General features: G+C 37.7%; 1 protein-coding gene across 6 annotated transcripts in view; it reads right to left on the bottom strand.

Moving 5' to 3' along the window:
• Positions 1 to 14,732, bottom strand: part of SNRK (SNF related kinase) — a 57,004-nt gene extending 42,272 nt beyond the window's left edge. Inside the window, exons 1-4 of one of the 6 annotated variants that reach the window (XM_040637024.1) lie at positions 13,814 to 14,732; positions 3,639 to 3,700; positions 619 to 744; positions 50 to 523 (exon numbers count right to left, since the gene is read on the bottom strand). In XM_040637024.1, coding sequence (XP_040492958.1) covers positions 50 to 523; positions 619 to 744; positions 3,639 to 3,700; positions 13,814 to 13,836 — 685 coding nt within the window. In that variant the 5' untranslated portion in view covers positions 13,837 to 14,732. Of the gene's footprint in view, positions 1 to 49; positions 745 to 3,480; positions 8,769 to 13,633; positions 13,777 to 13,813 lie in introns of those variants that run through there. The other 5 variants (XM_040637026.1, XM_040637029.1, XM_040637027.1 and 2 more) reach the window with 5 other exon arrangements.
• Between the last annotated feature and the right edge of the window lie 215 nt (positions 14,733 to 14,947).

Genomic DNA, 14,947 nt, shown 5'->3' with positions numbered 1-14,947 from the left:
TCTCGCTGGTGGAATTCAAGTGGGCAAATACTGGAAGGAGATTACCTACCTACTGCAGGCGCATCATACTCATCCCCAAGCAGAATTTCTGGAGCAGAATATGCAAGAGATCCACAGCTAGTAGTGAGCTTCTTTCCTGGTTGAAATTTGTTGCTGAAACCAAAGTCTGTCAACTTTACAAGACCTTGTTTTTCAAAGAAGACCACATTCTCTGGTTTTAAGTCTCTGTGAACCACATGGAGTTTATGGCAATAAGATATGGCATGAACAATCTGAGCAAAGTACTTCTTAGCCAAATCTTCATTAAGTCCCTCTTCATGTTTCATTATGTAATCGAACATATCTCCTCCATCCCCAAGTTCTAGGATAAGATATAGTTTGGTCTGGGTGTCAATAACTTCATAAAGGCGTACGATGTTAGGATGCTGCACTAGTTTCATGCATCTCACTTCTTGAAAAAGATGACCAGTGGCTAAAGTGTCCAATTTTGTCTTGTCAATAACTTTTACTGCTACTTTTTCACCTGTAAAGACATGCCTGGCAAGTTTAACCACTGCAAAATGACCTCGACCCAAGGTTTTATCCAGATCATATAATCCAGCAATCTTTCCATCATACCCTCGCTTGAATCCTGCCATGCTGGTCCAACAGAAGGAAAAGTATCTAGACTGTCTGAAACGGATCTTCTCATATAAGAATATCTGGTGAAAATAAGGAATTCATTTTCAATGTCGCCATGGACATCTACAAAAGAAGAGGAGAAACAAAATTAAGTTTTTGTAGCTTTTTCTCTTACAGCTTTCTCTATTTCTCTTTTTTTTTTTTAAGTTTTAAGAGAAGCTTGAAATAAACAGAGACATAAAATGAGTAACGGCCATTTATAACAACCTATTTATATATTTTGGGTTTCTGTTACAAAGGCTGAGAATTTAAATGCCATATTAAATTTTGCAAACTGAAAAAAATTAGCTGAAATAAGTTTTTGATGATGTCAGAAATAAGAAAACTGGCAAGTTTGATAAACTATGTTTAATAAAAAAAATCTTCCCAAAGTAATTTCAGTTAGTGTCTTAAAAAACAAGGTAAGAACTGACAAGAAAGGGAAAACAGAATAAACATTTGGACAGAAACCCAACAACTTTTTCCTGTTACTCCAAAGCTAGCACTAGTTCCTATCAGCACAAACAGATCCCTTTAGTGAGCCCTCCTCTAACTCTCCCAGCTGGAATTGCCTTCCCTATTCCGTATATCCAACAGCAGCTCAGGACGCCCACGTGGTCTTATTCTATAGGTTTTGTATACGCCATCCCCATCCTATGACTGCGAAGTTCTGAGACTCAAAGGTTCTTTTTTTTTTTTCCTTCTACCCTCCCTTGAACGGTGTTTAACATGAAAGAGGTAATCAATAGTTTATTAAATTTTGAAATTCGCCTTCTTTTCAAAATGTTTATGGGGCAACTGTTTGCTCTTCTTGTCACACTAGTGCCTAGAACAACACGTGACACACAGTAGGTGCTTAATAAATGTTTGTTGACTGGTACTCACTCTTTGTACTTATCAGTTATGCTTACTTTATTACATTTTCCAATTTTCGAACATAACCTACCATGATCTGATTATATTTCAAAGAATGAACAAGCATGCATTCTTAAACCATCTTAAAGACCATTTGGTTTTAAAGACCATATCTCACATGGCATTTAAAATTCTAAACCTTTATAAACTCTAAATTCAGAAACAGGTTCTTACAAATAACCCTCAGAAAAATGCATAAAATTATACAAATTAAGATATCACTTTAAATCTCACAAATTCAACCCCATTATTATTTTTTTCTGACCAAAATTTAATAGAAGTATAGCAAAATCCAATGAGGAACACAGCCATCTCCCAAGACTAGCCCTGTCCTGTATGCCCTCACAGGACTCCGTTCCGTGAAACCTTTTCTACCGCACGTTTCCAGTCGTTTTATTATGAATAGTACTTACATTATCTACTCCCACTTAATGAAAATACCCCAAAAAAGTAAATTGTACATGAAATGAAGTGGTTTTTTTATTTGAAAGCTCTAGCATTACATTTCTTTAAATCTCATTTTTGCTTAAAAGAACAGAAGCAAAGCTAACATTAATTAAAAACCTACTATACATATTTGTGCAAAATGAGTCAAAGTGCTTCAACTAAGATTCAAACTGAATTCTTACTTCAAAGCTCACCTTCTTTATAAACATTTAACCACTCTAAACGATGTTACATTTAGGATAATATCTGGAGATATTATTAAAGTACCAACTATAAAAGAGGCATAAAGTTATTCTCACATGCAAATTAAAATGATCTGAAACACGTATCTGGGGTCACCTCAAAAAATATATATATATTGAGCTTAAAAAGCCAATGTTAGTATGTTTAATTTTTTTTATATTTTAGTGATTACTGAAAATATAAATACTAACTACCATTCACTGTGTAAGTATAATATGTCACTCATATACTAAATGCTTTATATCATCCTCATTTAATCCTTACAAATGCCTTCAGAGATAGGCATTATTAGCCCCATTTTGAGGCACAGAAATTACAAGTCACTTGGCATTGGCTACCAGGCCAGCGTGTAAAAGAGCTAAAGATTTGAACCCAGGGCCACCTGACCTCAAAGTCTCTGCTCTTAATGACTATGCTACACTGTTTCTATAAACTAATTTCAAAACCAAGCTAAATTAATCCTGTTTCTATAAAGATTTTTAAAATAAGAAACCAGTACTATGTATAGGTGTTAAAGAAAAAGCAAATTTCTTGCATACTGTGTATTATCTTGTCATCTGAGCTATTAATTTTAATAAGATTAACAGGAAAATCTGAGTGAAAAGATCTTGCTTTAATTGGGACAGTAGTTCCCCAAAAGTTTAATTCAGGCATATTTAATTTTTAAAAATAGAAACTCTAAGCTAACTCCAGGGGGCAGAAAACTATCTTTAAATCTCTAGTTTTGATTAATTATAAGGGCAGTAATTATCCTTAAAATTCTACCTGAGACTATGTTTCCATTGTACAAGCTTGTAAATGCAACTTAAGCTTTCAAGACAGGCCACCCCCAAGTTATACAATATTTGTTTTTTTCATCTATTACTTTAGTTTAGATATATTCTTAAAAAGTGGCATACAAATCAGATTTTAGAAATAAATGCCAGCAAAAAGGTACAATGAAAATAGTTTTTAATCTACTAGTGAGTTCATGGGAAAGAATCTAATAAGGTCTTTTCACAATGAGACTACCCTGGAGTGAAATAATAATCACTTTTACCATCAAGAAATTTCCTCTTTTTGTACTTTGTTTTGTACACATATCCCTTTCCGGGGTCTAAGAAACTATAATTATATACCCAAAAACAGGACATTATGATTAACTGAAGGTTGGAAGGAAAAATATCCTTGTTACTGAACATCTTTTTTAAGTACTAGACCACTGTGCAATCCTACCATCAAGTGCATTCTGTGTTAGCACAGGAAGTAACTAAATTGTTCTTTGATCTTTGAGGATCTTCCAGTGCCCAAAAGTCATTCTGAACATCAACGCCGAATGTGAAGATGTGGCTTATATAAAGTACAGGTGACTCTGTAACGGCTCCAGCACATACCCTGCAAACCGCATACTGAATAATCCTTGTTACCACTGTGTTTTGTTAGTTGCTTCCTTTTCCTAAAAGAAAATACAGAAGGAGATTTTAGTTTAGTTCTGTTTAACTTTGCTTAAAGTCAAAATATACACCCTAAGGCTGGATTCAGACAAACATATAAAAATGGCAAATTTGTCTTTAATGACTCAGTCTCCTCTCCCCATCATGTTTTTCCCCTCTGTGAATTATAACCCATTCAAAGAATCTTGAGTGAACAGGAATTTAACAGTGATCAGATAACACAAATTGTTCCAGGCAGCCCGGTCAGACATATTGTTTCACTAGAAGGAGGAAGAAATAATAATCATGAACAACAGATGATTTGCCATTTTCTAAGTGCTTCCTGGGTAACGGGCACCAAACCCACATCTCACAGATCATCACCAAGAGCCTGCAAGCTAGGCACAATGAGGCTTCACTTGCCCAATGAGCAGCAGTAGGCAGCTCCAATCCTGCCCAGCCTAGTTTCCAAACCCACCTTGCTGCAGGAACCCCTGACGGCTCATGAAACACTCACTTCCACAGCCAGAGAGGGCAACCTTTACAATGCACAATCTTCTAGCAGGCCAGCAGAAATTAATTATAATCCCAGCATCTGACAACACACAAAACACCTTCATACCAGAGGCTTTCCATTCGATAGTAAAAAAGAAACTATCACTATGAACACCGAGAATGTGAACAGAACACTGACATCTAAGTCTGTGGCACAGTGAGAGTACTTGGCTGAGGTGGCCTTACAGTCCTTTCCACAACACTGAAATACCCCACAAGTACTGAAAGGCCTAAACATTCACACTAGGCCAAGGCAATTTAAATAACACCCTAAAGGTGAGCATCCAGGTAATCATTAAGCTCACAAACAGGGCCAGCAAGGTCATGGGCACAAGAACACCTCTAGAGACATGTGAACCCTGGAATGCTACCTGGTCCTTCAGCTCCAAGTGGGATATGGGAGCTCCTGACATTACCCTTGCTTCTCTTTCCACCATCCAGTCTCTAGACACGGCAGGCAGCGTGGCTGAGCCCTGTTCTGAGCACCAATGACTGGATCTGAATCCCACCTCACCTATCACGAGCCACAGGTCCTCAGCAAACCCTGACCTCTCTGTATGATCAGTTTCCTCATTAGAAAATGTTAATGGTAAGAGTACAACTTCATAGGTTGTGGTGAGAATTAAATGAGTTAGTATAGGAAAAGTGTTTAGAATGAAGCCTGGCACACAGTAAGCAATAAACTGCTACCACAACCACCATCATTGTTAAAATGATGGTATTCTCCCACATCCAAGTAGAAATTCTTCCACCCTACTTCAAGAGAATGAATTCACTGAGCTGTTCAATTTCCTAAAATGTATTAAACTGAAAATGACTGATGTACAACTGTAATATAAAGAAAATAGTATCTCTGGTTGGGCATCAAACTCTGATAGTTTTTCAAAAAAAGTCCCATAAAATTTAAGTATTTGTTTTTAAAATATCAAGATGACTTTCTTTCGAATCTACCGTTTCAAAAAGAGTTAAATGCTCCTTTATATTTTCCCCCCTAAACGTAATTTATTCTTACAGAAAATCTGGAAAATACAGACTAGGAAGTAGAAAGAATAAAAAGGCATCCATAGTCCTACCCCTGAAGGTAAGCACTATCAATATTTTGGCGATCTTTCTGCCAATACTTATATACAGTTTCTTATCTTGTTTTACAAAGGTGTGATCATTCTATACATAACTTTAATCTTGTAGCCTGCTTTTTGCACTTGACATATCACTTTCCTTTTAGTAGTTTGCTTCTATTATGAACTTATGAAAGAAATACCTGTACAGTAAAGGAAAATATACAATTAGAACATATAAACTGGCAAAAAGATTTTTTTTTTTTTTTTTTTTACAAATCATCCATTATTCTACTCTCTGTGACAATCTCTGTTAACGGTTTGGTACACAGCCTTCCCAATTATTTTCTACATATAATATATACCCAGACACAAATTTTTTTATAAAATGGAATAAAGACAGATATAGACACAGAGAGGAGAAAGAGATTTATAACCATTTTAAAAGTACTTCTCTCTACAAAACAAGTTGGTACAAATTCACTGTAGAAAATTTGGAAAATGCAGAAAAGCACAATACAGGAGTGAAAAAAATCACCTGTAATTTCATTCAAGATGACCTCTCTTTAGCGATGAGTATATATCCTTTATACCTACGTTTCTTCACAAAGATAAGATACTGTATATGAAGTCTGAGACTATTTTTTCCTCTACTTTATAAACGAACATTTTCCCATGCACTGAGTTCCTATAAATCAGTATTCTTAATGACTACATAACAAAGATGACATCTTTTAAAATAGCAAAACCACTAAATTAGGCTAGTCTAAAGCAATCTTATTTAGCATACATTCACATCACTGGGCTGGACCTAAATAAACAGGCCAACTAGTCAAAAATGTTTATAATATAGAAATTCATGTTTGAGAAACAACCACCAGTGTGTTGCAATAATATACTGATGTTCTCCCAACTACAGAGAGAAGCAAACTGAAGTGTGCGGGTGTGGCTGGAGAAGAGGAAGGAAGTGTGGGTGGCCCTACACACATTTTGCAAGCTGCTGAAAACAGTTGTAGAACCAGCCTCTGTTAAATCTACTGTCAATTTGGAATTCACCCTGTTATTCTTGTCAAAATTCACTTCTAGATTTTCATTGACATCATCACCACTGCAGTGTGGTCTGTATATCAAACAAATGTCTCCTACTCACACCTCTAGGGGAGCACAAAACAGCACACTGAACAAAGGTAGCTCTGCATGGCCAATCCACGCACGAGAAAGAAGAGGAGTGGAACAAAAAGGGCCATGTGCTTCTCTACATTTTATTTAGGATATTATAAATTTTCTAAAATCAGAACACCAATATTTAAATATACAAAAATCTCCCCCCAAATTAAATGCTTTAAAAAAAAATCTGTGCCAATGCTCTCCCTCTAATCAGATAACTGAAAGATGAGTTTTTGCAAAACCACACTAAAATTGCATTTAAGCTTCTTACAGACGGAAATTACCTGGTATCTTTTACAAATACCAAAAATGAAAACTGTAACTTTTACTCATGGAAAATACTAGAATAAACTGCATGGTTATAGAAAACTAATGGAAGTAGAGGAACTAACACTCTCCCAATGAATACTACCAGCCCAATCCTACTGCTAAAATTTCAAAGATACCCATAGGCCGAAAGGAAGACATTAGACTAAATCCTCCGAGAATATCAACAACCTCCTGGTCAAGCAATATAAACACAATCCTACGTGCCGTTGCCACTGCTCTTCTCTCCATCTAAAATAAACAATATTGTACATTTCTAGAATAGCACTCCTCCCCCTGGGAGTTACCAATATAAGCCATAAATCAAAGATGAAGAAACCACAAATAGGGCAAGAGGTCCTAAGTTATGAAGGATCCAGAGTTTTTCACTGCATTGGCTGAATCTTACCATGTGGTTATCATGTACTATTATGTTGTTATTAGGCTGCACTCACTGCATGGACTCAAGGTGGGAACTACAAATTAAAAGGTTAAATTATTCATTATGAGAAATGTCCAAAGAGGCAAAATTATACCTCCAAATGTCTAGAAAAGTATTTTCCAAGAGAAGGTAACTGCCTCCTAAAGTATGTTCTACAAATTTTCTTCCAAGCAGTCAATTTTATTGGACCGAGAGCAACTGAGGTGACTAGGAACGGCAGGCTGAAAGGACCGCTGGGCTCTCCAGGCCGCGAAGGGGTCACCAGTGCAGACCAATCTCATGAAGCACTAGTTTACATAATCTTTATTTTCTCTAAGAGAAACAAGCAATGGTCCAGGATACACCACAGAATTTTTTTTTTAAAGATTTTATGTATTTATTTATTTGAGAGAGAGCAAGCACAAGCAGGGGCAACAGCAGAGGGAGAGGGCGCAGCAGGCTCCCCGCTGAGCTGGAAGCCGGACTCGGGATTCGGGGCTCAATCGGGACCATGACCCGAACCAAAGGTGGACACCTAACCAACTGCACCACCCAGTCACCCCATATCACAGAATTTTAATGTATCCAGGAGTTAGGCAATTTATTAAATGATGTAGAATAGTACTAATTATTTGTAAAGGGAAAGGGGTTAACATCCAAGACACAAAACCTGGACCAGTAGTGCAGATAATAAGCTCGAATTCCTAAACAGAATCTGCCTCTTATTAAAAATGATGAAAAATGCTAAGTGTGTCACCATTTCTGGTGACAGCCCTGGTATAAAGTGCTCACATAATAAACAATGACTTCAGCAAAAGCTGGTATGTAGAAGTTACTCCAAAATAAATAAATAAAGCTAACCCACAATTACTCCTCATTTGTTGCCAGGAAGACAATATAAGTTGGAAGTTTGGAGAATTTAAAAACTTAATTATCTAAATCTTTCTTCCAAACTTTTATTAATGCTGTTGAAACTCATTTTCACTCTCTGTCATCTTTTTCTTTCCCTGCTGATATTGTGATGAAGACGGTCATTAAAAAATGGTCAAAAAAGAATACTGAAACAGAAAAAAATAAACCTATAAACAAAAATACTGGTATCTAACATTACATTGACTTTGACTTAAAAGACTAAATTATTTGAAATTCTCTTGCATTGTTAAGACTGCAAATTATTTTATTTAAAAAAATCTGCTGAAATTTTGAAAAGCAACGTGGCAATACATATATCAAGAGCCTTAAAATAATTACCCTTGATTTAATAATTAGATTATGTCTTAAAGAAATAAAGATGTTAAAAATTTTTATAGTCAACAATGTTCAGTGATATTTATATGTTCAAAAACATCAGAAATAATCTAAAGGTCTGCAATAAGAAAACAATTAAATCACAGTACACCTAACATTAACACTATGCAGTCATATTTTGAGGCTATTTGATCTCATGGGGAAATTCTCACAATAAAATGTTAAGTTAAAAAAGTTCATATACCAAATTTCATGGCATGATCTCAATTTTTTTTAAAAGCATGTAATTTGTCTGCATATATATTTTTAAAATACCAAAATGTTAGGGGCGCCTGGGTGGCACAGCGGTTAATCGTCTGCCTTCGGCTCAGGGCGTGATCCCGGTGTTACCGGATCAAGTCCCACATCAGGCTCTTCCGCTATGAGCCTGCTTCTTCCTCTCCCACTCCCCCTGCTTGTGTTCCCTCTCTCGCTGGCTGTCTCTCTCTGTCAAATAAATAAATAAAATCTTTAAAAAAAAAAAAAAAAAAAAACCAAAATGTTAAAGTGGTAAGATTATAGATTTTTTTTCTCTTTATGCTTTTCTGTTCTTTTCAAATTTTTGGCAATGAACGTGTGATGCTTTTATAATCTAAAAAAGATAGTTTATTAAAATTTTGACTTTTTTGTACATAATTTTCTATTTACTTTTCCACTGAGAGCTATGAAAAGACTTAATTTCCCTAAAAATACATTGTCTAAAACCTACTTATGTCATCTTAATAAACGAGACATATTCAAGGAAATATTTTGCTTCCCTTGAGGGACAAGGTATGCAATTCCTTCAGGCTGAGGAAGGAACAGGAACACAGAGTCTACTTTCATTAGCAAATATTTGAGCCCTAATTGTGTAGAACGCAACACAGTCTCTGTCCTTTATAACCTTACAAATAAGCTATCTACATATAAAAAGATAAATAACTACACAAAGAAAGCAGGATCCCCAAGGACAGGACAGCCCACAGACCAGAGTTTACCCTTCAAGAGGGAGGAGTGGAACGCCATTCCTGAAAGTGGGGGAAACAGAGGCAGCAGAGCATGCACAAGGATGGCTGGCTGGCTTTGGAAAGGAGAACACCAGTTTGGGTGAAGTTATGATTTGGGGTAGACACTGAGATAAGTCAGTAGGGTTAAGAAGGTGATCCTGAAAAATACCTAATGGCTTACCATCTAGGCAACTATGATGAACTCTTACTTTCTCAAAACTAATGGAAACCTTGTCATACTCAATTCACCACTTATCTTTTAATTATACTTAAGTTTAATTAAAGTGTCATTAAAGAGTTAAAAATGCACAGAAGCAGCTTCTAATCACAGAGCTGGTACGAGGTCTAAACAGAAGAGGAAAATTCTTTAGGTAGTAACATGAAAGCAACATAGAAATAAGATTAGAGAATTTAAACCAATTTTAAAAGTTCGCTGTACACTTTAAAGTTCCATAAAACACCAATTTTTGTTTTGACTTAGATTAGATCTCTCATTATCACCCATACTACTTTCCTAAAACCTACTACAAACCTAAATAGGTGTATATAGAAATGAGTCCAGTCCCATAACAAAACCACAATCGACTTTGTCTCACTTCAAATTTTAAAAATGTCTTTCACTGCCACGACTGTTCACTTTAGAATTTCAGTTTTGTTTTAATGCAGGTCTCAAAAAGGGTAAACAATGTAATGACTGGGAATATATGTCAGTACTGGACTCTACATTTGTTTCACCACTTACTCCACACAACCAGCAATACAATGGAAATATCATACCCATTTCACGGATGAGAAAGCAGGGCCAAAGAGGATAAGGACCTCTTTTGCCCCAGTCCTACACCTAGCTAAGAGCTGCCTGGGTTGGACTCCAGGTCCCACAGACTCCTGGGTCTTCTATTTTTTCCTGCAACAATAGAATGCCTCCTGTTCACCTAGGCCTTTCTAGTTCCCAAGGAAACAATAGCACTAAAATAAATCAATTTTGACATTTCTTGTGTTCTTCCAATTCTGATATGCTATGCTAGTTACCTAGCTCAGCAATCAATTAAATGGAGGAAATTCCCTAGCACATTTAATAAACATTAACAAACAATTCCATTAAAGGCTTTTTGAAACTGCTTTTTAAGAAAGGAAGTTACAGGCAAATAATTATTCAAAAGACAGACTAAGATACTTATTGATCACATAAAAATGGAATGGCACCTTAAAAATAGCTTCGCCTTAGAGTTTACGTACAATTTTGTGATGGCAACAACAGCCAACACCAAGCAAGTAATTCAGATAAATTTAGGAAGGTTCTATTTTCTGCTTAAAAATTGTATCCTTTCCCACACTGCAATTTTAATATACTTTGCAAATTACATTCTCTCCATTTGTTTCTGAAAAAGCATTTTCCTTCACAAGCGGATTAGCAAATACACATAAAATAGGAGCACAAAGGACAAAATCAAGCCCTGAAACTGAGACTGTATGAATATTCTCTTTCCAAATTTCTTCAGTAGCCCTCATAATACTTTATGCCAATAAAGAGAGAACTGTTTCACCTGTAGAAAGTGAGCTAAAACAGAAAGCTAAACTTTACTTTTAAATTCAGTCGCTCTCCTTTTGTCCACTGCTAAATAAAAGGCTATAGAGTATTATGACTACTTTAAAAAGAGATCCATAAATACAGTATGTTCTAGCTTCATACTCTCTCCACGGAAATTTGTTAGTATCCTGTCCTAAGTCTGAAACAAACTTTATCTAAGTTATAGTAAGAGTAAAACTTACATTATCTAAAACGTAATTTCTCTAATAAAGAAAAACCAACATAGTCATCTACGTATTAAATCCAGTTCAACTTATTATTCGAACATTTTCCCCTAGCTACGCAATATAAAGACAATAATAATGGCCTAAGAGGTGTGTACACAGAGGGGTAGGGAACATCGGAGAGGAGCTAGGAGAGCGTCTGAAGATTCAGCATTTCAAACTACCACAGGGTCAACCTTTCTTACTCTCCTCACCATAGAGGTGCACTTTAAAATGATCAAAATTCATTTATTCAGCAGCCCCGAGCAGCAGCACCACAGCGCAGCAGAGAGAGTACCACAGAACCTGAAGCCCAGCAAGTTACCCAACTTCTACAAACAGGCACATCTTAATCTATAAAACAAAGATAATCACCACCTTAGTTATTAAGAAGGCTAAGTGGGATAATATATATTAGCAAGATGCGAGTAGGCTCAAAATCATCCACCGTTTCCCCCAACTTTTCAGAACTGGCCTTCCTCCCAGGAGAGTCTGATATTTGAGAGGGGTTATATACTTAGTTTCCCACCTTATTTTGATATCCCCTAGTAGGCCAATCAAGCTGCCCCTAAATGCCTCTACTAGACATACTAAGAAGATCCCTGCCACAAGGTCTGTATAATCTCTTACTTCTGTATAATCTCTTACAGATATTTTAGAAGAGATATTTTCTCCCCAAAACCTACCTTGGGGAGTTCACAGGAGGCATCTCAGAGAAATTCATTTTCTTATTTGAGCTAAGAATTGAAATTGGCAATGATGGGGAAGATGCTTTTCAGAAAAGAGACCTGAGAGAGCTTAGTGTGACTGGGACAATAACACATACAGAGCACAGGAGATGAGATTAGACAGGGAGGCAGGGCCAGGTACCCAAAGAGCTTTGTATTCCAAGCAAATCAGCTGCAGTTCCTTGGGACTGGCAAGCCCTTACCAGAGGGCTTCAGGGCCCAGCTGAAAGGTCACCCTCCTGAGTGTGTCCTTCCCCTCCCCACACCCCTGCACATCAACACCCATGCCCTCTCACAGCGCCATTCCTTTCCCATCAGGGCCATTATCACAACTGCAGTTATATAATTACGTGAGTAATAATCTGTGTCCCCACTCAACTAAATGATAACTTGAGTCTGTGTAAGGCCCATGTCCATTCTAGTCCACTCTATATCCCAGGGCCTGCTGAGTACAGCATCTACCCAAAATATATAGATACATATTATTAAATGAACAAATGAAAGCTGGCACTAAGAAGGCTGCACCTGGGTGGCTCAGCAGTTAAGCGGCTGCCTTTGGGTCAGGTCATGATCCCAGGGTCCTGGGATCAAGACCTGCGTCAGGCTCCCTGCACAGTGGGGAGTCTGCCTCTCCTTCTTCATCTGCCTCCCCCCACCCAATTCATGCACATATGCTCTCTAATAAATAAATAAAATCTTTAAAAAAAAAAAAAAAAAGAAGAAGCCAGAGAAGAATTCTGAGCAGGGAAATGGCAATCAGAGATGACAGTTACACAAACCACTCTGGTAGCAAGATGAAGACCAGTCTGACAGGGCAAGATGAGAGCTGGGGGACAGGTACAGAGACAACTGAAAATGTCTCCAGGTAAATGATCACTTAATGACCTAAAAATGAAGGCAGCCAGTATGTGGGCAGTGATGATGAGGATTAATGGAGGAGACATGTTTAGGAAGCACAATCTCAGAACTCAGAGCAAAGAGGGAAATCCAGAGTGATTCTACTGGAGAGTGGTAGCAAGTGGTGCCACTCACTCAGACCAGAAATACACAGGATAGGAACAAACATCTCCTGGGCATCTACTACATACGAAGATCAAGTGAAAGATCTGCTTCTAGTTCCAAATTCTATGACTGAAAAACAATTTAAATTTAGCCCAGCTGTATTAAAATGGGTACAGTTTCTATTAATAGGCTGATAAAATCAACAAAGTAAGTTTAGGTTTTTGAAGTTTCTTCATCAAGACACCACATGGGTATCCTAACTGGCATGAGGCATTACACTGGTCTGGGATGCTGAAATCGAAGAAGTGGTCTCTGCCTTCAAGGAGCTGACAGTCTTAAGTTTGAGAAAAATAACTGCATATTGACAAATGAACAACTGAGGTCCAGTGGGGCTGATCTGACCATTTATATGACCCATAACCCACACTTCTGGAGCACAGACTTCATAACCTACATTTCCAGGCCAATATGTAGTTGAGGGGGTATGTATGTAGATAGACAGACCCAATCCTGCTTTGAGCCTGGAGACACTGCAGCACATGGTCTGTGACTGACTTTGAAGAACTGCTGAATAGCCACATAGCAGCACTTTGGAGGGTACAACACAACAAGTAAGGAGAGAGAAAGAGGCCTGAATTGTTATGGAAGAGCCTACCTGAGCAGAAGCCAAATGCTGGAGGTGCCAAAGCAGAATCTCAGGAGGCTCTGGAAGCAGCAGAGAAATAAATGTTCAGGGAACGTACAGCAGGAATCCTCTTTAGACGGGCTCCTCCCCTACCACCAGCAAGAAATGATTTCCCATGGGATCTAAGGCCTCAGCCCAAAGCAGACTTACAGAAAAACAGGTGAGGAAACCATGCAGTGTGAATAACGTAGCTCCAGATCACCCAGAGCAGACAACACATGTCCAGTGCTCCCGTGAGGCTATTAAGTCTGAGAGATTTTACACCAGCTCTTTACAAACAACAAAATACTGAAAACACTTTCTACGTCATGCCCAAGCTCCTGCCCCATTCCTCTTCCTTCCTTTTCATATTTAAAAAAACAAACAAACAAACAAAAAGAGCTGCATTGTCTTTACCTCCTCAACTCCCTTCCAACCCCTTGGATCTAAGTTCTTCCTCCACCACTTAACCTTGTCTTCTCATCCTCCCTGAACCCTCTGAGCACTTTCCCCTTTTCTCTGCCTGGAAACTCTCTACCTGTACTCTGAGATCCGTTCAGTGTCACCTCCTCTGTGGAGCATTCCCAAGTCAGATAGTTCCTTGCCCCATCTTTGTGCTTCTGCAGGGTTTTGCCTATGCCTCACCACAGCATTCGCTGGATCCTATTGTTACTGTTTACTTCAGTGTCCCCAATAGCCTGTGAGCTCCTAAAGGCAGTAACTGGTTTTTATTCATTTTTCTATTGCTACCCTTGAGCCCAGGGCCCCGAAAAAAGACACACAAAGGCGCCATGAATAAATGATCATCGGTTAAGTTTATCTTCAAAACTGCTAGAATTTACTCAGGTAACTTTTCCACAGAAGTTGCTCTAAGAATTTACCTCCACACACATACACTGAGAAGTACCTAAATTATGAGTAATAGTTTTATTATAAAAGCATTTGGCTAAAAATTCTATCTTCTGGCTGTTAAGCAAACAGCGCACGCACATGCAGTTAATAGGTCTTTAGAGTTCCTCATCTATGTTTTTAATTCCTAAAATTCTGGCCATGTGGAAAGTTCAGTTGTGCCCTTTTCTTCCGGGGCAGTGTACTGAGTGAGCTCTTAGGCGCAGACAAGCTGCTACAGGGAAGACATCATGCCTTATTTATACCAATGCTTAGAACCATGGCTGCTCAATTATCTCCAAAAATAAATAACTTTTTTCCATTTAGTTTCACTTTCTATATGACAGAAACGCCCATAGTAAGGTTTAGAATGAACAGTATTTCCCGTGACCAGTAAAAATATCATGAAAGACCTTC

The sequence above is a fragment of the Ursus maritimus genome, unplaced genomic scaffold (assembly GCF_017311325.1).
Source record: "Ursus maritimus isolate PB19 unplaced genomic scaffold, ASM1731132v1 scaffold_20, whole genome shotgun sequence".
In the NCBI taxonomy this organism is placed as follows: Eukaryota; Metazoa; Chordata; class Mammalia; order Carnivora; family Ursidae; genus Ursus; species Ursus maritimus.
The sequence above is the reverse complement of the archived record's forward strand: the minus strand, read 5'-3'. Positions and strand labels throughout refer to the sequence as shown.